Raw genomic sequence first — 26,303 nt, forward strand, 5'->3', positions numbered from 1 at the left:
TTTCCACAAAGATAAAATAGTTTGGGAGGATCTTTCAAAAACCTCATGGTATAATGGAGTATCCGTGTCCAGTCTATTGAAACTCTGCCTACAAGACAACCTCCAGAGTTATATTTTGTACAGGAGAAGGGTGAGTGACTGAATATTGTATGGAACAAAAAGTGACCAAATCTTGTTCCTTGAATTTTGATGGAACTATAAATGTGTTCCATCTTTTGTATAAGATGACCATGTATGTGAAATTGCCTTCAAGAAGTGCATTATTTGCCAATATAGAATAATTAAGCAGCATACTTGGTTTGTAGTCTGGCACTATATATTTTATCTCACTTGTAATTACTTCAGTGCATTTTGAGTTTTTTGAACTTTTGAGAATCCTTTTCCCCATCATTTTGTTTCCCCTCTCCCTTTTCTTCTCTTTCACTTTCAGTGTATACCATTATTCTCTATTTAACTCAAATCTCTGAATATCTATTGTCTCTCTTAGTTCTTATTTGTACTTCTAGACTTATTTGTCTTTTCTATTTCCCCATCTTTCCCCCGATCTTTCCTTTTTCTACTTTCTTTTTTGGTCTCTTTATCCATTTATCAACGGTAACCACAGAAATCCAAAGCATGGTAGCAGTAGAGGGGTGGTAGCATTTCTTAGGAAGCTTTTACTTTTACTTCTAACTAGTAGTGAGAAAGAGAATCAGAGAGTTATTAATAATTCAGAGACCATGAATAGCATGTGAATAATTTCTGAATGGTGGCATTTAAACATTTCAGATGAAAAGTTGTCCTCACTATTCTATTTCTACTGAGAGGATGGTGTCCTGGAGCCTGGTGGAGAAGTATTCTTGTTCTGTATACCTGTCCTATAGTATGGGTATGACATTGTCCTATGTGTTGTTTCTTATGTCCTTTGGCTATCTCTCTCTCTCTCTGCTCTGTCTCTTTCTTTTTCTTTCTGTCTGCCTCTCACTCTCTCTGTGCCTGTCTCTCTCTAAATAATATATGTATATCTGCATCAGTTCAGTTAAGTTGCTCAGTCATGTCTGACTTGTTGCGCCCCATAAACTGCAGCACGCCAGGCCTCCCTGTCCATCACCAACTCCTGAAGCCCACCCAAACTCATGTCCATTGAGTCAGTGATGCCATCCAACCATCTCATCCTCTGTCGTCCCCTTCTCCTCCTGCCCTCAATCTTTCCCAGCATCAGAGTCTTTTCCAATGAGTCAGCTCTTTGCATCAGGTGGCCAGAGTTTTGAAGTTTCAGCTTCAACATCAGTCCTTCCAATGAACACCCAGGACTGATCTCCTTTAGGATGGACTGGAGAAGGCTGAGTGCCAAAGAATTGATGCTTTTGAACTGTGGTATTGGAGAAGACTCTTGAGAATCCCTTGGACTGCAAGGAGATCCAACCAGTCCATTCTGAAGGAGCTCAACCCTGGGATTTCTTTGGAAGGAATGATGCTAAAGCTGAAGCTCCAGTACCTTGGCCACCTCATGTGAAGAGTTGACTCATTGGAGAAGACTCTGATGCTGGGAGGGATTGGGGGCAGGAGGAGAAGGGGAAGACAGAGGATGAGATGGCTGGATGGCATCATGGACTCGATGGACGTGAGTCTGAGCGAACTCTGGGAGATGGTGATGGACAGGGAGGCCTGGCACACTGCAATTCATGGGGTCGCAAAGAGTCGGACACGACTGAGTGACTGAACTGAACTGAACTGAGGTTGGACTGTTTGGATCTCCTTGCAGTCCAAGGGACTCTCAAGAGTCTTTTCCAACACCACAATTCAAAAGCATCAATTCTTCGGCACTCAGCTTTCTCTATAGTCTAACTTTCAAATCCATACATGACTACTGGGAAAACCATAGCCTTGACTAGATGGACCTTTGTTGGCGAAGTAGGGTTTCTGCTTTTTAATATGCTGTCTAGATTGGTCATAACTTTCCTTCCAAGGAGTAAGCATCTTTTAATTTCATGGATGCAATCACCATCTGCTGTGATTTTGGAGCCTCCCCAGAATAAAGTCTCTTACTGTTTCTACTGTTTTCCCATCTATTTGCCATGAAATGATGGGACCGGATGCCATGATCTTAGTTTTCTGAATGTTGAGCTTTAAGCCAACTTTTTGACTCTCCTCTTTTACTTTCATCAAGAGGCTTTTCAGTTCCTCTTCACTTTCTACCATAAGGGTGGTATCATCTGCATATCTGAGGTTATTGATATTTTTCCCAGCAATCTTGATTCCAGTTTGTGCTTCTTCCAGCCCAGTGTTTCTCATGATGTACTTTGCATATAAGTTAAATAAGCAGGGTGACAATATACAGCCTCAACGTACTCCTTTTCCTATTTGGAACCAGTCTGTTGTTCCCTGTCCAGTTCTAACTGTTGCTTCCTGACCTGCGTACAGGTTTTTCAAGAGGTAGGTCAGCTGGTCTGGTATTCCCATCTCTTTCAGAATTTTCCACAGTTTATTGTGATCCACACAGTCAAAGGCTTTGGCATCGTCAATAAAGCAGAAATAGATGTTTTTCTGGAACTCTCTTGCTTATTCGATGATCCAGTGGATGTTGGCAATTTGATCTCTGGTTCCTCTGCCTTTTCTAAAACCAGCTTGAACATCAGGAAGTTCATGGTTCACATATTGCTGAAGCCTGGCTTGGAAAATTTTGAGCATTACTTTACTAGCATGTGAGATGAGTGCAATTGTGCGGTAGTTTGAGCATTCTTTGGCATTTCTTTCTTTTCCTTTCTTTCTTTCTTTCTTTCTTTGCAGATGTATATCTGCATAAACATGTTCAATTTAAAGAATAATTTAAAAGTGGAGGTTAATGATATCTCTACTCATAACTAAAACCTGGTCACTACCCCTGACTGTCTGTAACTATTGCGTTCCCTTTTCACCACACTGATCTTAACTTTGTTATAATCAGCTTTTTAATATTCTTTTTAGTTTGGCTGTAACTTTTGACTATAACCATAGTTGTTTACCACCCATGTTTACATTCATAAGCAACAATTTGTTTTACCTGTTTTTCAACTTTATGTCAAGGGATTGATTACTTGGTAAATTTCATCTTTTTCTCAGCTTTTTTTGGAGAAAGACCTCGTTTTGATTTGTTTAGCTGTAGTTTGTGTAGTACTCTGTTGTATGAAGAGGTCAAAACTTACCTCTTTTGTTGTTGATAACATTTGGATACTGTTCATACTGTTCATGGGGTTCTCAAGGCAAGAATACTGAAGTGGTTTGCCATTCCCTTCTCCAGTGGACCACAATCTGTCAGGCCTCTCCACCATGACCCACCGTCTTGGGTTGCCCCTCGGGCATGGCTTAGTTTCATTGAGTTAGACAAGGCTGTAGTCCTAGTGTGATTAGATTGACTAGATTTCTGTGAGTATGATTTCAGTGTGTCTGCCCTCTGACGCCCTCTTGCAACATCTATCATCTCACTTGGGTTTCTCTTACCTTGGGCGTGGGATATCTCTTCACGGCTGCTCCAGCAAAGCACCGCCGCTGCTACTTACCTTGGATGAGGGGTATCTCCTCCCACCGCCCTTCCTGACCATCGAGGTGGGATGGCTCCTCTAGGCCCTCCTGTGCCTGCACAGCCACCACTCCTTGGACGTGGGGTTGCCTCTCCTGGCCGCAGCCCCTAGCCTTGGGTGTGGGGTTGCTGCTCCCGGTCGCCGCCCTGGCCTCTGGCATGGGATTGCTCCTTCCTGCTGCTGCCCTTGGCCTCAGGCGCCGCCCCTAGCCTCCGTCGCGGGGTGGCTCTTCCTGGCTGCCGCCTCTGGCCTCAGACGTGGGGTATCTCCTCCCGCCGCCCCAACCTCAGACGAGGGGTAGCTCCTCTCGGCCACTGCCTCTGACCTCGGACGTGGGATAGCTGTCGGCTGTGCTTAGTGTGCCAGCCCGCCGCCATCGCCGCCACCTGCGCTTAGTGGTCAGTAGGTGCCCAATATACTACTGAAGGTCAGTGGAGAAATAACTCCAGAAAGAATGAAGAGTTGGAGCCAAAGCAAAAACAATGCCCAGCTGTGGATGTGACTGGTGATAGAAGCAAGTCCAATGCTGTAAAGAGCAATATTGCATAGGAACCTGGAACGTCAGGTCCATGAATCAAGGCAAATTGGAAGTGGTCAAACAGGAGATGGCAAGAGTGAACATTGACATTCTAGGAATCAGTGAACTAAAATGGACTGGAATGGATGAATTTAACTCAGATGACTACAGTCCTGCCCTACTGTGGGCAGGAATCCCTCAGAAGAAATGGAGTAGCCATCATGGTCAACAAAAGAGTCTGAAATGCAGTACTTGGATGCAATCTCAAAAATGACAGAATGATCTCTGTTCATCTCCAAGGCAAACCATTCAATATCATGGTAATCCAAGTCTATGCCCCAACCAGTAACACTGAAGAAGCTGAAGTTGAACAGTTCTATGAAGACCTACAAGACCTTTTAGAACTAACACCCAAAAAAGATGTCCTTTTCATTATAGGGGACAGGAAACACCTGGAGTAACAGGCAAATTTGGCCTTGGAATACGGAATGAAGCAGGGCAAAGACTAATAGAGTTTTGCCAAGAAAATGCACTGGTCATAGCAAACACCCTCTTCCAACAACATAAGAGAAGACTCTACACATGTACATCACCAGATGGTGAAAACTGAAATCAGATTGATTATATTCTCTGCAGCAAAAGATGGAGAAGCTGTATACAGTCAACAAAAACAAGACCAGGAGCTGACTGTGGGTCAGATCATGAACTCCTCATTACCAAATTCAGGCTTAAATTGAAGAAACCAGGGAAAAGTGCTAGACCATTCAGGTGTGACCTCAATCAAATTCCTTATGATTATACAGTGGAAGTGAGAAATAGATTTAAGGGCCTAGATCTGATAGATCGAGTGCCTGATGAACTATGGAATGAGGTTCGTGACATTGTACAGAAGACAGGGATCAAGACCATTCCCATGGAAAAGAAATGCAAAAAAGCAAAATGGCTGTCTGGGGGAAGCCTTACAAATAGCTGTGAAAAGAAGAGAAGTGAAAAGCCAAGGAAAAAAGGAAAGATATAAGCATCTGAATGCAGAGTTCCAGAGAATAGCAAGAAGAGATAAGAAAGCCTTCTTCAGCAATCAATGCAAAGAAATAGAGGAAAAGAACAGAATGGGAAAGACTAGAGATGTCTTCAAGAAAATTAGAAATACCAAGGGAATATTTCATGCAAGATGGGCTCAATTAAGGACAGAAATGGTATGGACCTAACAGAAGCAGAAGATATTAAGAAGAGATGACAAGAATACACAGAACTGTACAAAAAGGATCTTCATGACCAGGATCATCATGATGGTGTGATCACTCATCTAGAGCCAGACATCCTGGAATGTGAAGTCAAGTGGGCCTTAGAAACATCACTACGAACAAAGCTAGTGGAGGTGATGGAATTCCAGTAGAGGTACTTCAAATCCTGAAAGATGATGCTGTGAAAGTGCTGCACTCAATATGCCAGCAAATTTGGAAAACTCAGCAGTGGCCACAGGACTGGAAAAGGTCAGTTTTCATTCCAATCCCAAAGAAAGGCAATGCCAAGGATGCTCAAACTACTGCACAATTGTGCTCATCTCACACGCTAGTAAAGTAATGCTCAAAATTCTCTAAGCTAGGCTTCAGCAATACATGAACTATGAACTCCCTGATGTTCAAGCTGGTTTTAGAAAAGGCAGAGGAACCAGAGATCAAATTGCCAACATCCGCTGGATCATCAAAAAAGTAAGAGAGTTCCAGAAAAACATCTATCTCTGCTTTATTGACGATGCCAAAGCCTTTGACTGTGTGGATCACAATAAACTGTGGAAAATTCTGAAAGAGATGGGAATACCAGACCACCTAACCTGCCTCTTGAGAAATCTGTATGCAGGTCAGGAAGCAACAGTTAGAACTGGACAGGGAACAACAGACTGGTTCCAAATAGGAAAAGGAGTACGTTGAGGCTGTATATTGTCACCCTGCTTATTTAACTTATAGGCAGAGTACATCATGAGAAACTCTGGGCTAGAAGAAGCACAAGCTGGAATCAAAATTGCCGGGAGAAATATCAATAACCTCAGATATGTAGATGACACCACCCTTATGGCAGAAAGTGAAGAGGAACTGAAAAGCCTCTTGATGAAAGTAAAAGTGGAGAGTGAAAAAGTTGGCTTAAAGCTCAGCATTCAGAAAACGAAGATCATGGCATCTGGTCCTATCACTCCATGGGAAATAGATGGGGAAATAGTGGAAACAGTGTCAGAGTTTATTTTTTGGGGCTCCAAAATCACTGCAGATGGTGATTGTAGCCATGAAATTAAAAGACGCTTACTCTTTGGAAGAAAGGTTATGAGCAACCTAGATAGCATATTCAAAAGCAGAGACATTACTCTGCCGACTAAGGTCCGTCTAGTCAAGGTTATGGGTTTTCCAGTACTCATGTATGGTTGTGAGAGTTGGACTGTGAAGAAGGCTGAGCACTGAAGAATTGATGCTTTTGAACTGTGATGTTGGAGAAGACTCTTGAGAGTCCCTTGGACTGCAAGGAGATCCAACAAGTCCATTCTGAAGGAGCTCAACCCTGGGATTTCTTTGGAAGGAATGATGCTAAAGCTGAAACTCCAGTACTTTGGCCACCTCATGCGAAGAGTTGACTCATTGGAAAAGACTCTGATGCTGGGAGGGATTGAGGGCAGGAGGAGAAGGGGACAACAGAGGATGAGATGGCTGGATGGCATCACTGACTCGATGGACGTGAGTCTGAGTGAACTCTGGGAGTTGGTGATGGACAGGGAGGCCTGGCGTGCTGCGATTCATGGGGTCGCAAAGAGTCAGACACGACTGAATGACTGAACTGAACATTTCGATTGTTTTCAAGTTTTGGTTGATACAAATAATGCTTCTTCGAGCATTCTTATATATGTCACCTGAGGTATGTGACCAAGAATGACTTTAGAGAAGAATATTGTGTCCAGGAGTGTAATTTCAGGTCAGCATTGCTAGATAACAGCCAAACTATTATCAAGAGATTTTGCTAATTAATACTTGCAACAGTAAGAGTAAACTGGGAAGAAATACATTAGTAGCAGGTTTCTATTCAATCCCTCCTCTGGACAACTTAAGCAGATTTGTCTTAACCAGACCTCCTTATAAATATGATGAGATTTAACTAGTATTACATAACAGAAAATTTTAATCTATGAATGTTTTTAGTAATGGGTACTTTAGCAGAAAATTATCAAAAAAACTGAAATTTATGAATATATGGGAAGCAGTTGGCAATAAAATGTAAATTAATCACAGAAGCTCTCTATGCTTGTCTGACTAATAGCATATGGAAACTGAGATGCTTCAAACTTAAATGGCTTTTTCTGAGCTAGCTTGTACTGCTAACCAGCAGTCATGTATTACTCTGAAGCAAAATGTGTTTCCATCTTGAAAAGGGGATTTAATTTCATTCTTGAAGCTGCCTTTGAAGTTTAGAGCTACAGTTTTTCAAAGTCAGGTGTTGTTTATATCTGCCTTTTCCCTATATTGTCAAGATAAACTGTTTTGAAATAATTTAACTGATCTTTGAACTTGACTTAAACAGACACAAGGCCCATCAACTTCTTTCTATTTTTCTTTAGCCGAAATCATGTGAAACCTAAAGGCAAAGACTAGTTGAATTTAAATAAACCATGTCAATTTTGTTAAAAAAATGATAATTTTTCTCTTTATTGTTGGAGTAGATAATTAAAACCTTTGGGTATAAACTGAGCAATGTATACCTCTATGCACTGATTTTTTTTCCTTAGCCACATTAGATGTTTAGTAGTAAATGTAGTGATTTACATTGACCATAAAAGATAAGAATATGCGTAATTACTGCATTAGCTCTATGATCCCTAATAAGTGGTTATGAATTATATTAAGTGAAAAATAATTTGCATATTTATGTTTAATATTAAGTAACTGAATGGATTTTTCATTATATATTTATATGTAAAAGTTGTTTTTGCAATTGTAAGAGAAAAATCTCATGTTTTGTGAAATGTCTGAATTATTCAAAGATGAGAGCTAAGATAACTGGGAGGTCTAGGAAATTATCAGTCATCTGTCAAATATGTGAAACTATAAAAGAGGCAGATTTTGTGTTCTCTGCTATTTTCCTTGATATTCATTTTCCCTGATGATTGGAATCTCTGGACAGGGAGGTGACATCAGTTGATTAACACTTTAGGACACACATTCCCCAGAGACTTCAACCAGGTTTGTTTTTTTTTCTCTGTGCCAACCCAGTCACAGTGTAGTTTCATACCGCCTTCTCTCGTTGCCTATATGGATCTGTCAAAATAGCCAGGTCACTGTATTCAGGAGGTAATACTAAGAGTTCAAAATCACCTCTCTTTATCTTCCTACCATGAGATAGAATACATATCCCCAATGCCACATGAAGATGTGTGAAGTCATCATGATAAAACATTTTATGGCTTAAGAAAGATTTCAGGATAATCTGGTGCTTGATTGCACTCATTCCATACAACCTGCTGTCTGATATTATATATCCAAGTTCCAGTCCCCAGTACTGTGTTAAAGTAGCAACTTGGATATTAGCTAGGAAAAGAGCTTTGGTTCCACAGATAAGGTGAATAAAAGTAAGTATAGTGGAACTAAGTTTTTGTTGCTTTAGGAATTGGCAAATTAGATTATTTTCAGTTGTGATTGTTCTTGAAACAAAAAGCTCAGTTGGTTAGCATATATGTCAGTTGGCAAAATGAACAGAAATTCCTACAGAAATTCAACAAATATAAGAACTAAACTTAACTGTTTATTTTAGAAGCCAACACTTTATTCTTAGACATTTCATTCTATTTTAGTACATTCATTATAACACAGTGTGTACACATGAAAATAATTTAAATACAGCATGTTTAGCTCTAGGAAGACATGCATTTAGAAACAGGATAATAGTGCGCATCTGAATGTAAAACAATTAGACTGTATGCTTCCATTTTTTCCTCTGGGTCCTTATTTTCTGTGAAATTACACAATATTTCTCAAAATCTACTGTCACTATCTATATTTTTTAAATGTTCATTTTTTTCAAAGAGGTGCGAAAATATCTAAAATATACATGGAATCTTCCAAATGCTAGGTTGACAGTGACAAGGAATATTGCGTCAATGCGTCAAAGCAATAGTAACTCAGTCATAGCCCTGAGGCTGCAGAAATCTTGCCGAGACTTCAGGATTCATTAGGAAACTGGATAAGACAGAGTCTGAATGTTAAAAATATCAGTGAATGCTATATAATTTGAAATATCTTAAAAATTATTATCTTGAAATCTCCTGTCTTTAAAATGTGTGGTTTACCTACTGAGTAACCAGTTTTATTAAAATACATATTCTTCCACTCAAATTTTAGTTATATTATTTGTCGGTATTGAACAATTATTGTAATTGCAGACTGTTATCTCTACCACCTGATGTGTGTCAGTACTAAGCATTTAATTTCTTTCATTTATGCCTATTCTCTTGATTAGAATAGTAAAATTGTGTTCCTGTGAGAGATCATTTTCCATTTTTAAAATAATTACACAGAATGTCTTCTTTGTCTTATAGAATCACAATGGAGTATTACTCAGCCATTAAAAAGAATACATTTGAATCAGTTCTAATGAGGTGGATGAAACTGGAGCCGATTATACAGAGTGAAATAAGCCAGAAAAAAAAAAAAAACACCAATACAGTATACTAACACATATATATGGAATTTAGAAAGATGGTAACGATAACCCTGTATGCGAGACAGCAAAAGAGACACAGATGTATGGAACAGTCTTTTGGACTCTGTGGGAGAGGGAGAGGGTGGGGACAATTTGGGAGAATGGCATTGAAACATGTATAATATCATATAAGAAATGAATCGCCAGTCTAGGTTTGATGCAGGATACAGGATGCTTGGGGCTGGTGCACTGGGATAACCCAGAGAGACGGTAAGGGGAGGGAGGTGGGAGGGGGGTTCAGGATTGGGAACATGTGTACACCCGTGGCAGATTCATGTTGATGTATGGCAAAACCAATACAATATTGTCAAGTAAAAAAATAAAATAAAATCTGAAAAAATATTTTTTTCTACATAAACTATGTTGTTTTTCAATTATTTTTTTGTATCCAAGTAATAACTTATATATAATTTTTATGACAAGACTTTCTTATATCATGTCACATAATGATGGTTAACTCAGACACCATTTTTTGTTCCTGTAGTTAGGGTGAATGTGTCTAGTATTTCCAGTCATTATTATTCACATAGTTTGTCTCATATAGATCAAGATTTCTTACTTCTTTAAGTCAACTGATGCCTGTGTTAACATAGATGACAATTCCCAGTGAAATTACATAATTCTTTAAGTATGTAGGAAAGAAATGAGAATTTCTAATTAACCTTATCCAAAACATATTTCTTCTCTTGGAAGACTGCCTTTTCTGGTGGTGTGAATAGTTTTAAGAGAAATGGATTTTGAGTAGGAAAGTACAAAAGGAACAAAGTGACCCAGAACAGCAGAATATATTAGAGAATTAATGGGTTAATGCTTCTAGCACCAAGAGATTTCCCATATCCAACTTTACTAAAGGATAATAATTTTCCTGAATGTAAAAAAAGATAGAATTAATATCTTAATATAGTATACATTAGTATACATTATAGTATATATATAGTATGTATGTTAGTATACATTATTAAGATATATAGTATCTTAGTATACATTAGTATCCTAATTATGTCTCAGTGTGCTCTCTATGTGGATTCAATTTTAACATGAAGAGACCGTTATATTCTTTATTCTATTTTAGTTGGTGTCTCCTTTGCCCGACACTTTATATTTCAGTCTAAATCATTCATTTTTATCTGTCATGTAGGTAGCCATTCAGCATTCTTTTTTGTTTATCCTATAAAGCAGTAAATGGTTTATGTAACTTTATCTCCCCAAGTATTTTTTTTCAAATAGAAGAGTAGTTGACTTGTATATTCACTTCAGGTATATAGCATAGTGACTTTTTATTTTCATAGATTATACTCCACATAAAGTAATTTTAAAATATTGGCTCAGTTCCCTATGCTACATGCTTGTATCTTGTTTATTTTGTACTTAGTAGTTTTTAACCTCTTCATCCACTGCCCCTGTCTCACCCTTTTCCCTCTCCTTTTCCCCACAGGTAATCACTAGTTTGTTCTTTGTATCTTTAAGTCTGTTTTGTTTTGTTATATTCATTTGTTTTAGCTTTTAGATTTCACATATAAGTAAAAACATACAGTATTTGTCTTTCTTTGTCTGACTTTGCTAAGCATAATACTCTCCAGGTTTGTCCATGTTGTAAATGGCAAAATTTCATTCTTTTTCATGGCTGAGTAATATTCCATTGTACATATCTATCTATATAAATATACACCACATCTTCTTTATCCATTCATCTATTGATACATACTTTCATAGGTTGCTTCTAAATCTTGGCAGTTGAAACATGTATAATATCATATATGAAGCGAATTGCCAGTCCAGGTTCAATGCATGATACTAGATGCTTGGGGCTAGTGCACTGAGAAGACCCAGAGGGATGGTACGGGGAGGGAGGGGGGAGGGGGGTTCAGGATGGGGAACACGTGTATACCTGTGGCGGATTCATGTTGATATATGGCAAAACCAATACAATATTGTAAAGTAATTAACCTCCAATTATAATAAATAAATTTATATAAAAAAAGAATAATGCTGCTATGAAAATTGGAGGGTTTTACCTTTTGTCAGCTGCCTTCTTGGTCCTTATTTATATGATAATGTTCAAATAAATTATTATTTTGTTATACTATGTTATTATATTAGTGTTTTCCCTGGATGAGTTAGCATTTTATTTTTTCCCTCCTTTACTCTGCCAAATACTTCTTTATTAGGTACATTAAAAATAATTTGCCAGCAGTACATTTCAGATGACTATATTCTATTTGTATATGTGTTCATGAGACTGAACAACGATTTCTAAATTTGCTCTTCTGAGCAGGTGTGAATCAAGGGGATGTAGAATGTTATTGTACATGGAAACTGTACATGGTACTTTTCTCTCATACTTTTATGATTAATTTTATTACAAAATTTTTGGACCCAGAATTTTTGTGGATACCATTGATCACATCATTGTAAAAGTCAAAGAAAGTATAAAATACTACATCCTCTATACCACATGTACTGCCTTTGAATTTTAATATATTCATTTGCTTGATGATAAGGTAATAGCTATTTAAAAGCACAAACTTAGGTATTAAAAGGACTTGGGTTTCTATCAAAATGGGAATTTTATGATCCTGGTTAAGTTAGTTAACTACTTTAACCTATTTCTTCATATGTAAAAGGGAAATGGTAAATTTCAATTTTTTGGAGTCAGGATTATGCTTGTAAAGGTTTTAGATCATAAAACAGTAATACCAGTAATTATAAATATTGTTAATTGATATGTAGGTAGCATATTTGTCCAGCATTCAACCTTTGGATGCTTTATTTTTCAAACTTTAAATGTGAACATTTTTTTAATTAAAGATTGTTTTTGCAAGATACGCATGTATTCTTCCACACTGTTGTCAGGTGATTAAGTGTGAAGTTAAATTAATTCAATCCTTCTTATATATGAAGTATTAAATTTCTGTTTTGTGTGCTTTTATATTTCAAACCTTATGATATTTTGGTTGTTTGCTTTCCTTGCACCTAAATTATGGGACAAGGAAGATGTTTATGGTAGTGATGGAGGAATATTTCCCCGTGGCCTTTCTATTACCGACTCTTCTTTTGTTTGCCCTTTACTTTTCCCTTATGCAGATTTTATTAACATTTATTTTATGCTAATTTTATACCAATTTACTTAACACATCAATAGGTTCTACACTCAAACCTGATTCAAATTTTTAAAATTTTCGTAGAATTAAAAATTTATTTTATGTCTAACAATTTGAACATGATAGAACTGAATTATTTATTTTCTAATGCCGCTTGTAACTGTGCTTATACAAGGACTTCCCTTGTGGCTCAGCTGGTAAAGAATCTGTCTGCAATGCAGGAGACCTGGGTTCAACTCCTGGGAAGATCCCCTAGAGGAGGGAAAGGCTACCCATGCCAGTATTCTGGCCTGGAGATTTCCAAGGACTGTATCGTCCATGGGGTTGCAAAGAGTTGGACACGACTGAGTGACTTTCATTTCACTTCATGCTTATGCAAATACTAAATAGTTGGATGAAAATGATAATCAACTAACATTAGGAATGGCAATATGCTAGGTTTAGTATAACTGATACTTCAAGATTGCAAATATAAATTAGCCTATCGTAGATGGAGGTGCTTAGATTTTTTTTTTTCCAGAACTATTCCCATAATTTACATTTTTTTTTTTTTTGGTTTAAAAAAAAGAATTTATTACCTCCTAAATCCTCCCAGCAATGTAAGGGGTTAAGTGCTTCTTTTTTTTTTTTTTTTTTTAGTTTTTTATTTTTTAAATTTTAAAGAACATAATATTCTTTTCTTTATGCCATTCCTTATATTAGTTTTAGTTTTGTATTCTATCTTTGAACCTGTCAGTGCACTGACAATGTATATGTCTTTATCTCTATGCATTTAATTATTTATCATAGAGATCAATGTAGAGCATTATACTTTATGCACAGATTACACAATTAGATAGCTTTACAAATGTTTATCTTGATTAAAATGTTGGAAGCAAATAATCCTATCTCCGTTAGAAGTCCATGCACTGTGGTTATTGGTACTTCGTGAAAATGAAATCAACAGAAAGAAGAGGTAAGTGTTGGTGAGATCAATGAAATTTTGGAGTTCTTATTATGGTGTAGTAATTTTAGTTATCTTGAGGGCATGAGTTAAGCATTGTAATTATTGTAATTGAATGGTCATATTTTTAGGCTCTGTCTATTTGTCTTCCTACATACCAAGACCAAGGTAGCATTCACAAATATGTGTACACCCATGGTGGATTCATGTCAATGTATGGCAAAACCAATACAGTATTGTAAGTAAAATAAAGTAAAAATAAAAATTTAATTAAAAAAAAAAGAATAGAGGAGCAATTCTGCCAAAAGCTTTATGTGCAGCATTGCTTCTCTACTGTATATTCTTATAGTACTTTAAATCCTATTGAACTCGATCTGAAAAAGACCTTTTATATCTATGATGCATGGAAACACAAGGTCTACTATTTGATTTTTCTTATATTAAATATCAATATCATTATTTTTGATAATGTAGAACTAAGTTGATATGCCATGCCATGCCAAGCCATGCTAAGTCACTTTAGTCATTTCCTCCTCCAGGGGATCTTCCCAACCTAGGGAGTGAACCTTGATCTCTTATGTATCCTGCATTGGCAGATGGGTTCTTTACCACTGTGCTACCTGGGAAGCCCCAAATTGGTATAATATATGTAGATTTCAGTGAATACATCATCTAGATAGTTGCATATAAAATCCCATGGCCCTGTCTTTTAACGTGATAGATTTACCTCCTCCCTAGGAGATCCAACCAGTCCACTCTGAAGGAGATCAGCCTTGGGATTTCTTTGGAAGGAATGATGCTAAAGCTGAAGCTCCAAGACTTCGGCCACCTCATGCAAAGAGTTGACTCATTGGAAAAGACTCTGATGCTGGGAGGGATTGGGGCAGGAGGAGAAGGGGACAACAGAGGATGAGACGGCTGGATGGCACCACTGACTCGATGGACGTGAGTCTGAGTGAACTCCGGAAGTTGGTGATGGACAGAGAGGCCTGGCGTGCTGCGATTCATGGGGTTGCAAAGAGTTGGACATGAGTGAGCAACTGAACTGAGCTGAACTGAACTAGGCCCTCCTCTTTTTGGAAGATACTTTTTAAAATTTTAAATGCTTTGTCTTTACAGGAGCCATGTTCTAACAAAGGATGGAACAGAAAAATGGAAATTCTTTCACTGGGTTTATCCTACTGGGCTTCTCTGACAGACCTCAACTGGAACAAGTTCTCTTTGTGGTTCTTTTGATCTCCTACATCTTCACTTTGCTGAGAAACATAACCGTTATTCCATTGTCCTACTTGGACCCACGTCTTCACACCCCTATATACTTTTTCCTTTCTAACCTGAGCTTTCTGGATCTGCGCTACGTCACCAGCATTGTTCCCCCGTTCCTGGTTAATCTCAGTGGAGCAGACAAATCCATCTCCTTTGGTGGCTATGTAGCTCAGTTCTTCATTGATCTGGGATTGGGATGCACAGAATGCTTTCTCTTAGTATTCTTGGCATTTAACCCCTATGCAGCTGTTTGCATGCCCCTTCACTACACAGTAATCATGCACCCCTGTCTGTGTGCCCTGATGACTTCTGCTTCATGGATCATTGGTTTTGCCAACTCCTTATTGCAGACAGTGTATATCTTCCTTATAACACTTTGTGGGAGAAATAAATTAGACCACTTTCTTTGTGAGATCCCTCCTTTTCTCAAACTTGGCTGTGTTGACACCACTATGAATGTGTGTGACCTTCTTTGGCAGTGTCATCATTCTTGCCTTAATCATGTTCTCCTACGGTCGGATTGTCAGGGCGGTCTTAAGAATAAAGTCCACTTTATTCTTAAGAGAAATAGGGTTGGCACATGTGGATCCCACCTCATGGTGGTCTCCCTGCTCTTTGGCACAGCCATCTATGTATATCGTCAGCCCAGCAGCAGCGACTCCCAGGATCAGAACAAGTTCATGTCTCTTTTCTACACTGTCATTATCCCCATGACCAACCCCCTCATATGTACACTAAGGAACAGGAATGTGAAGGGAGGATGAAGAAGGTATGTTGCAAGGACTCTGACTCCAGAGGATGGCTGAGAAGGACAGTTTAATGGAAGCAATTGAACCTCAGAGCTCTTTAGAGGTATGTGTGTGTCTCCCATGAGTCATCTGAAATTTCCTCTAATAACTCTGAGGGAATTTCTTTATTTCAGTGTGGTGCATCGGTGATCAGTCATACCCAACTCTTTGACCTCATGAGCTGTAGGACGCTAGGCTCCTCTGTTCATGAAATTTCCCAGAAAAGAATACTGGGGTGGGTTACCATTTCCTTCTCCAGGGTATCTTGCTGACCCAGGGATTGAGCCCATGTCTCCTGCATTGGCAGGTGGATTCTTTATCACTGAACCACCAGGGAAGCCCTTTTTCATTTCATTCTTTTAAAAAAATGAGTGCTCCAAACCTGGTTAATGGATTCATTCCAACCTCCAGAGATGATGATTCACTGTTCCTGGAGCATTTACATTTTTTAAAAGAATTTTTAAGCAATTTGAATTAATACAGAATATCTCATCCCAAAATATACCTAAAGAACATATAAAATATTTTGAGCTGAAAGCAACTAAGCAGTAAATGCTGAAAAAACTCAGCATTTTCTGCCTAAAGCAGTACACATTCTCCTTTTCATATAGACTCTTATCAACCCAAAGATGGCACCAGAGGAATCTACAAACAAACCTTGTTAAACTAACCCTTATTCCTATTAAGGAAGATAAGTACTACCTAGCTATAGTTGGACCACCTCTAGTCCACACCCCTTTGTTTTGTCAATTCTTCACAAATATATTGGTTCTTTGTCTCAAAGGAGCTTACTGGTTTGCCCTTCTTGGGTTTTTCATTCTCTTGTGAAAGCTCCCATGAACATGTAAAAGTTCAATAAGATTTGTATGCTTTTCTCCTGTTTATCTGTCTTTGTCAGTTTAATTTTCAGACCCAGCCAGGACCCTAAGATGGTGGAAGAAAATTTTTTCCTTCCCTACAGGCTGCACTGGTTTTTATTATTTGCAACCGTATTTGGGAACATTATCCCATTTCTACTTGCAAAGAGACATGTAAGAACATACTATGAAGTACAACAAAAATAAAAGCATGAAACCATTATAAAAATAAAAAACGAAATCAATATAAAAATAAAAGCAAGAAACCAATAAAAGCACTGTAAGGAATACTAATATTTTAGCATTTTCTGACAATTGCTAAAGAGATATCACTTTTTTCTTGCATTTTGATTGTGGCTTTATTATAAAGTTCATGGGTTGAATGCATTAGCTTTTTCAGAGAAATAGGTGGATGCAGCTGTGGAAAAAAGTCTGGTCTCAAAGAAAAACTTTCTGACACCAATCCTGATAAAACCATCCAGAAATTAGGCCCAACTGTCATTTCACTAGTGTGGCAGTCATATTATGTAGCATCTATTTTGGAGAAGGCTGTAGACAGGAAGCACTGAGTGAAGGGTGTGATTCACTGCTGCCAGTGACAGCGGCAGTCACTAGCTGTAATAACTCCAGTAGTATTTACATATAGTTTTGCATATAGCCTGAAAAATGTTGATGTGAGGCATGGGGGTTGGTCATTTTAACCTTTTTCCTTTTTAAAAATGACCTTTAAGAACATTATCATGTCTGAATAGTACATGACCTAAGTTCTATTTCATATTCTACACATCTCACTGACAGTAATTCAGCAAAATTTCGAACGGTAAAATATATTTAGATTACTATCCTCATATCATTTTACAAATTCTTTGATTCAGGCATCAATTGGTCAGGGCCTTTGTATCTTACATCTAGCAAAGGCCCCATATATATTCTAAAAATATGAAAAATAGTCCCTTAGTTCCATGAATCCCCATGTTTTGCAGATGCTTACTCAAATACATTTACCTGGAAAAAATTTAAAGAATAAATAATGTACATATTAATTTTGAAAGATTCTGTTCACCTAAGCTTTACAAGCAGCCATCTCCCTATGAAATAAACTCTTAAACAATTCTGAATTCTGAATAATAAATATAAATATCCTAGAAAAATTTCATCTGACAGTCTAGCCCTTAGATCACTGATCAAGCTCAGTCTGTAGTGTAAAATACAACATGCTGCATTTTGACTTGTACTTGGATTTAATAACATAAAAAATATATTATGGGCTTCCCTGGTGGCTCAGATGGTAAAGAATCTGTAATGCAGGAGACCAGGTTTGATCCCTGGGTTGAGAAGATCCCCTAGAGAAGGGAATGACTACCCACTTCAGTATTCTTGCCTGGAGAATTCCATAGGCAGAGGAGCCTAGGGGGTTACAGTCCACAGGGTCTCAAAGATTCTATTCACCTAAGCTTCACAAACAACCATCTCCCTATGAAATAAACTCTTACAGTTCTGAAATCTGAATAATAAGTATAAACACCTTAGAAAAAGATGCTTACTCCTTGGAAGAAAAGTTATGACCAACCTAGATAGCATATTGAAAAGCAGAGACATTACTTTGCCAACAAAGGTCCGTCTAGTCAAGGCTATGGTTTTTCCAGTGGTCATGTATGGATGTGAGAGTTGGATGGTGAAGAAAGCTGAGCGCTGAAGAATTTATGCTTTTGAACTGTGGTGTTGGAGAAGACTCTTGAGAGTCTCTTGGACTGCAAGGAGATCCAACCAGTCCATTCTGAAGGAGATCCACCCTGGGATTTCTTTGGAAGGAATGATGCTGAAGCTGAAACTCCAATACTTAGGCCACCTCATGAGAAGAGTTGACTCAATGGAAAAGACTCTGATGCTGGGAGGGATTAGGGGCAGGAGGAGAAGGGGACAACAGAGGATGAGATGGCTGGATGGCATCACTGACTCGATGGACGTGAGTCTGAGTGAACTCTGGAAGTTGGTGATGGACAGGGAGGCCTGGCGTGTTGCGATTCATGGGGTTGCAAAGAGTCGGACACTACTCAGCTACTGAACTGAACTGAACTAGAAAAATTTAATCTGACATTCTAGCCCTTAGATCCCTGATCAAGTTCAGTTTGTAGTATACACTGCAACATGCTGCATTTGGACTTGTACTTGGATTTAATAACATAAATAATATATTATATGTTAATGTGTTATTGCACACACATAAATACATATATACACATTTACAAAGCATGCATTACACATTGTCTCTCTCTTTCTTTTTGTTTTCCACATGCAGTCTCTTGTAGGTCAACCTCTTAACTCTTTCTGAAGATGATTAGTAGAAGAATATATGTTTCCTTTAGCTCTATATTACTTAGAAGTTATACCCTTACATATAATGCAATTTCTGTGATTTCTTAAATAAGTACAAAATACACACAAGTGAATGTTGGGCCATAGGTTATTGCTGCAAGTCACACTGAAAAGAAAAAACAGTTAATGTGGGGGTGGTAGGTGTATGCTTTTGTTAGAATCTTACAACAGTAAAGTTCTCCATGGAACAAGTTGTTGTTGTTCAGTTTCTAAGTCATGTCTGACTCTTTGTGTCCCCATGGACTGCAGCATGCCAAGCTTCCCTGTCCTTCACTATCTGCTGGAGTCTGCCAAAACTCATGTCCAATGAGTCAGTGATGTCATCCAACCATGTCATCCTCTGTCACCCCCTTCTCCTCCTGCCTTCAATCTTTCCCAGCACCAAAGTCTTTTCCAAAGAGTCAGCTCTTCGCATCATGTGGTCAAAATATCGGAGCTTCAGTATCAGTCCTTCCAATGAATATTCAGGGTTGATTTCCTCTAGGAGTGACTGGTTTGATCTCTTTGCTGTCCAGGGGACTCTCAAGAGTCTTCTCCAGCACCACAATTCAAAAGTATCAATTCTTGGGCTCCTCAGCCTTCTTCTTTCTTCTTTGTGGTTTAACTCTTACATCTGTACATGAATACTGGAAGAACCACACCTTTGACTATATGTATCTTTGTCATCAAAGTGATGTTTCTGCTCTTTAGTCTACCGTCTAAGTTTGTCATAGCTTTTCTTCCAAGGAGCAAGCATATTTTAATTTTGTGGCTTCAGTCACCATCCACAGTGAAACAAATTATACCTTCTATTGTCATAATAAACATACATAATTTTTTTGAAATCTTGAAGTGCCATTCTTTCAGGTCCTGAATTGAGCAATATGATAAGCAAAATAAATGTAGAAATTGAAGAAATTTAAAGTATTACCACATATCTTGGAAAGATGGCAGTATCAGCAGTGGGATGATTTTTTTTCCTTTCCTGTCTCCTTTACTTCCTTCTTTTCCACTTCCTTTCTTCCTTCCTTCTTTCCTCCCCCGCTCCTTCTCTTCCTTCTTCCATTTTTTCTTTTCACTTTTATTGAGGTATAATTGATGTACAGTAACCTCACATATTTAAAGAGTATAATTTAATGTTTTGATATATGTGTATGTTTTCATCAATGCCATTTAAAACGTTGAGGAAAGTCATTTGTATTACTAGTTTGCTGAGAATTTTTGTCAGGATCAGATGTTGAATATTATCAAATGTTTTTTCTGCATCTATTCAGATGATCACATGGTTTTTCTTTTTTTAGTTTGTCAATATGATGAAATACATTGATTGACTTTCAGGTCAGATAAGGCACATTCAGATTGGTATAGACATAGAGTACTTTGACTGATTTTCAACTGTTTAACTGCATTCTTGGGATAAGCCCCATCTGATTATATTTTCATTTATATATCAATTATTGGATTCTGTTTGTTAAAACTGCTTTGAATTTTTGCATCAATGTTTATAAGGGATATTAATATGTAGTTTTTTTGGACAAATTATACATCTGTGTAACAATCACTTAGATCAAGATGCAGAGTGTTTGCTGCTGCTAAATCACTTCAGTCATGTCCGACTCTGTGCGACCCCATAGACGGCAGCCCACCAGGCTCTGCCGTCACTGGGACTCCCCAGGCAAGAACACTGAAGTGGGTTTATATCACCCTAAAAAATTCCTTCATGTTCCCACCTTGTCAAAATCTCCAAAGCAAATCACTGCTCTGCTTTCCATTATCTTAGCTTAGTCTTTTGACTACCTGGAAGTTCATATAATCAGAATCATATGGTATCCATGCTTTTGTTTTTGACTTCCCACGCAACAGAAAGTTTTTGAGGTCCATCCATATTGTTGCATGGATCAATAGATTGTTCGTTTTCATTGATGAATGGAACTACATTTGGTGACTTATCACATTTTATCTATTTTTTCATTCTAGATTTTTCATTGTTTTTGGTTTTGTGCTATAATGAACAAAACCTCTGTGAAACTTCTCTCACACAAATCTTTTTTATGGACATTTGTTTTCATTTCTCTGAGGAAAATACACAGTAGTGTAAATACTCAATCATAGAGGATATGTGCTTAATTTTATTAAAAAGATAGCCAAACACTTTCCCAGAATAATTAAATCACTCTACATTTTGCAAGGAACATATGAGGGTGCCAGTTGCTCTCCATCTTTACTAATATTTGGTATTTTATGTTTTAATTTAGATATTTTAATGATTGAAGATGAAAATAATGAGCACCTTTTCATGTGTTTTTTTGCCTTGCATACATCTTACTTTGTGAAAAGTCTGGTTTTAGCTTTTTGCCCACTCTTCACTCAGTTGTTTGCCTTTTCATTATTTGTACACATTCTTGATATATTCTGGATACAAATTTTTATATATATTGATTCATAGTTTTAATGATTCATGGGGTTGCAAAGAGTCAGACACAACTGAGTGAATTAACTGATTGTTTTATTGAATTTCAGTTAGATGTGGACAACTGAAAAGAAGGAGAAAAGACGATTTGAAGTGTCAAACATAAGATATTTTGAAAATTAAGTTTTACCTAAATTTACCTATTATGTAATCAGGATCATATTTGGCCTTTATAGTACATATTTCCAAATTCCATCCCTGGAGGTTTTTATTGGGTTGGTAGAAATGTTTAAATAAGTTAAAATTTTTCACTTTAAGAATTATTTATTTTTATTAACTGAGTAAAAAGTAACCATAAAACTAGTCACTGTCATCTTACTTTCTAGACACAAGTCTCCTGAGTGCACCCTTTACATCCTTATTTCTCAGTGTATAGATGACAGGGTTCAACATGGGAGTCACCAAGTTGTAGAAGAGGGTAAGGAATTTCCCTTGGTCCTGAGATGAATTATTTCCTGGTTGCATATACATATAGATAATATTCCCATAAAACAAGGAGACTACAGTGAGATGGGACCCACACGTGTTGAAAGCCTTCCTCCTTCCAGCCGCCGACTTCATCCTCAGCACCGCGAGGGCAATGTAGCTGTAAGAGATGAGGATGAGCGACAGGGGCACCAGAACGATGATCACTGACAGGATGAAAACAGTGCTCTCTACAGCCACTGTATCCACACAAGCAATTTTTATCAGAGCCGGCATCTCACATAGGAAATGTTTCACCCTGCATCTCCCACATCGTGGCAGTTTCATAGTCACTGGAGACATAACCAGGGAGTTGAGAAGTCCAACTCCCCAGGCCACAGACACCAACTTCCAACAGAGCTGAGGGTGCATGAGGACAGAGTAGTGGAGGGGCTTGCAGATTGCAGCGAAGCGGTCATAAGCCATGACCGCCAAGAGAACACATTCTGTGCCACCCAGTCCCAGGAACATGAAGAGCTGGAGGGCACAACCCACATAACTGACGGTCTTGTCTGGGCTGCCTAAATTGAAAAGCAGCTGAGGGATAGAACTGGTGGTAAAGCAGAGATCCAGGAAGGACAAATTAGTGAGGAAGAAGTACATGGGTGTGTGAAGGCTGGGGTCTAAGCGGGAAACCAGGATAATGACAGCATTGCCCACTAGAGTCACAAGGTAGAAGATGAGGACAAACACGAAGAGGATCTGCTCTAGCTTGGGTCTGTCTGAGAAACCCAACAAGATGAAGCCTTCCTGGCAACTCTGGTTGGTCATGACAGAGGATAATCAGTACACGTCTGCAGGGAAGCAAATAGCAACACATTTTAATCTTCATGAAGCAGGCTAAGGAATTCACAGAGAGAGGTGGGTCATATCAAATAATTATGTAAAATAATTACTTAAAATTTCAATATTCCATGTAGATATAGATTATGTATTTTAGGAATACTATCTTTTGTTTATTCTCTTTCTTTTGGATCCCCTCAGTTACAATTATTGTGGAATATTAGGAAAACACAGATATACATGAAGGATAGGAAAAGATTACCCACATCCCAGAAACAACCACACTGCAATATTGATTTATTTCTTTTCATTCTTTTGAGTATATGTAATTTATGGCCTATATAAATTTATGGCATATTTCTGCCCTTATGGCAGAAAATGAAGAGGAACTAAAAAGCCTCTTGATGAAAGTGAAAGAGGAGAGTGAAAAAGTTGGCTTAAAGCTCAACATTCAGAAAACGAAGATCATGGCATCTGGTCCCATCACTTCATGGGAAATAGATGGAGAAACAGTGGAAACAGTGTCAGACTTTATCTTTTCGGGCTCCAAAATCACTGCAGATGGTGATTGCAGCCATGAAAAAAAAGACACTTACTCCTTGGAAGGAAAGTTATGACCAATCTAGACAGCATATTAAAAAGCAGAGACATTACTTTGCCAACAAAGGTCCGTCTAGTCAAGGCTATGGTTTTTCCAGTGGTCATGTATGGATGTGAGAGTTGGACTGTGAAGAAAGCTGAGTGCTGAAGAATTGATGCTTTTGAACTGTGGTGTTGGAGAAGACTCCTGAGAGTCCTTGGACTGCAAGGTGATCCAACCAGTCCATCCTAAAGGAGATCAGTCCTGGGTGTTCACTGGAAGGACTGATGCTGAAGCTGAAACTCCAATACTTTGGCCACCTCATGGGAAGAGTTGACACATTGGAAAAGACCCTAATGCTGGGAGGGATTAGGGGCAGGAGGAGAAGGGGATGACAGAGGATGAGATGGCTGGATGGCATCACCGACTCGATGGACATGAGTTTGAGTAAACTCTGGGAGTTGGTGATGGACAGGGAGACCTGGTGTGCTGCGATTCATGGGGTCGCAAAGAGTCGGACATGACTGAGTGACTGAAGTGAACTGAACTGAATTTAACAAAATATAAATAATAGTGTGTTTATAAATTTTATATTTTACATTTCCTTTCATAATTTTACATTGCGAAAATTTGCTTTGGTTTTAAAGTTCTGCAAAAATAATCATTAACATCTGTATAATCTTCCTGTAGCTGTGTCATCATTTCTCCAATCATTGCTCTATAGTTAATTGTTAACAGTATTTCCAATATTTTAAAGGTCTTGATAGAGAGATTATAGAAGTAACTGTTTTACTGAACTCTAAAAGCAGCTTGTTTTTCCTTAAATCTTTGGCAGTTGTTTGGTGTGCGTGTGTTCATGCCTAGTCATGTCTGACTCTTTGTGACCCCATGGACTGTAGCCGGCCAGGTGCTCCTCTGTCCATGGAATTTTCCAGGCAAGAATACTGGAGTGGATTGCCATTTCCTTCTCCAGAGGACCTTCCTGACCCAGGTGCTCTCTTGCATTGGCAGGTGGATTCTTTTAGTTTGGTCCCTGCCCGCACCGCCTAATCTCATATTGTTTAAACTGGGTGATATTAGCTATGAAGTTGATTAATTTTTGATGCTTATTAGCCTTCTGAATTTGGGAAAATGTTTGTCATTGAGCTAGTATGTCACATATCATAGAAAATTCTATCACTAAAACTTGAAAGTGATGGTTTACTTGACAATGAAAATAGGCGTACAAGTTGTTCTTTTTGTTTTTTTTAACTCATTGGAGTTTAAGACACACCCTTTCAATTTTTATTCCAAAATTTAATCCATAACAACACATAAATTATTTTGTAAGTGATGGGATTCTTATTTCTAATACTTTATTTTGGAATTCTTATTTTCTCTATTTACAAATATATTCTCTTGTATTTCATTAAAGTTCAGTTTTATGAAATTATGTAGTTTTCAATGAATACTGTATTTTAAAATTTTCTTTCTTTTATGAATGAAGTGCATAATTATATTTTTAACTGGATATAACTGTGAGGCAGACTTATAGTTCTTTAGTTACATAAATTATAAGATAGTTATCATTTTATATCAATAGAGACATATGTATAAAATGATATAAAGATTATAAATGATATTAAATAGAATGATATGATTTCATTTATATCATTTAGAAAATTATACATAAATTTTAATTCTATCATGTTGCTTTAAAAAATATGCTTTTTTATCCACAAGAAAAGACTAATTGTCAAATTTTAAAAAGCCAGATAAATCACTTTTTCATGTTTAAAACCTATGGATCAATTCAAAAGTCATAAACATGTGTTTTATAAAAACTTTTCAAGAAAAATCTCAAAATACTTTCAATTCTCCCTAGAGCCAAAAATTCCCTTGATTGCATTAGTAATTAAAGAAGTAAAAGTTTTAGGTTTATTTGAATGTGTCAGAAACACTTCCAAAATCAGAGTTTAAAATGCTCAAAGGTGATTTTATGATCTGACATATAACAGGACATTTCTCAGCACCTTAAATTAATAAAGTAATAAAGATGTTTCCTGTACTCTATGTCCAGAATATGGTGTTTGAGTCAAGACTGTCTCAATACTCTGTGTATTGGGCTATGAAATAATTTTATTGCCTCATAAGGTTGATGTGAAATTACAGCTTTCAGTGCCACCTCTCCCTCAGGTGCTTAAAGAGTTTATGACTCTACCAGATACCACTTCAAATTGTTACTGTAACTAGTTCCTACTATAAATAGTGATGTTCTCTGGCCAAACAAGTATAAAACAAGATCCGGGAAGGATAAGAAAGAGTGAAGGAATCACATCTCCATCTCCACTTCTACACCACTATCTCATACACACTGATCTTTTACACACTATTACACGTTTGTGAAATACATTGCGCATCATAAACCATGTTAGATGTTTATTATTATGATTACAAACAGAAAAATCAGGTCTATGTTACACATGATTAAGAAGAGACTCTTTCCCATGCTATTTTGGGTATAAATAATAGCAGTGTTATAACTAAACAATTTTAGTCAGTTTAAATTAATTAAAGCTGTAGAGATGGCCTAAGAAGAAAACTTAAAAAATATTAAAAATTTATTTGCCTATTTATTATGGATACATTGCATCTTTGTTGCTGTGTGTGGGCTTTCTCCAGTTGTGGTGAGTGGGGGCTACTCTCTAGTTGGGTTGCTTGGGCTTGCCATTGCAGTAGCTTCTCTTGTTGTGGAACCTGAGCTCTAGGCACTAGGGCTTTAGTAGTTGTGGCACAAGGGCTTAGTTGTCCCACAGAATGTGGAATCCTTCTGGACCAGGGATCAAACCTATGCCCCCTGTATTGCAAGGCAAACTGTCAACCATTGGGCCACCAGGGAAGTCTCCTGAGAACAAAACTTTTGG

The 26,303-nt window shown here is 37.7% G+C and overlaps 1 protein-coding gene and 1 pseudogene across 1 annotated transcript; one reads left to right on the forward strand and one right to left on the reverse strand.

Moving 5' to 3' along the window:
- Positions 1-14,975: 14,975 nt before the first annotated feature.
- On the forward strand, positions 14,976-15,922 carry LOC138425886 (putative olfactory receptor 2B8; annotated as a pseudogene).
- A 5,965-nt stretch (positions 15,923-21,887) lies between these two features.
- On the reverse strand, positions 21,888-22,823 carry LOC138425652 (olfactory receptor 2W3-like). The gene has a single exon (XM_069563780.1). The coding sequence runs from the start codon at positions 22,806-22,808 to the stop codon at positions 21,888-21,890; it is 921 nt and encodes a 306-aa protein (XP_069419881.1). The 5' UTR covers positions 22,809-22,823.
- Positions 22,824-26,303: the final 3,480 nt, after the last annotated feature.

This window comes from Ovis canadensis, chromosome 20 (genome assembly GCF_042477335.2).
Source record: "Ovis canadensis isolate MfBH-ARS-UI-01 breed Bighorn chromosome 20, ARS-UI_OviCan_v2, whole genome shotgun sequence".
Classification (NCBI taxonomy): domain Eukaryota; kingdom Metazoa; phylum Chordata; class Mammalia; order Artiodactyla; family Bovidae; genus Ovis; species Ovis canadensis.

Excerpts from the sequence above, each read along its gene's own strand:
- LOC138425652 (XM_069563780.1), bottom strand. The coding sequence starts at position 22,808 with ATGACCAACCAGAGTTGCCAGGAAGGCTTCATCTTGTTGGGTTTCTCA.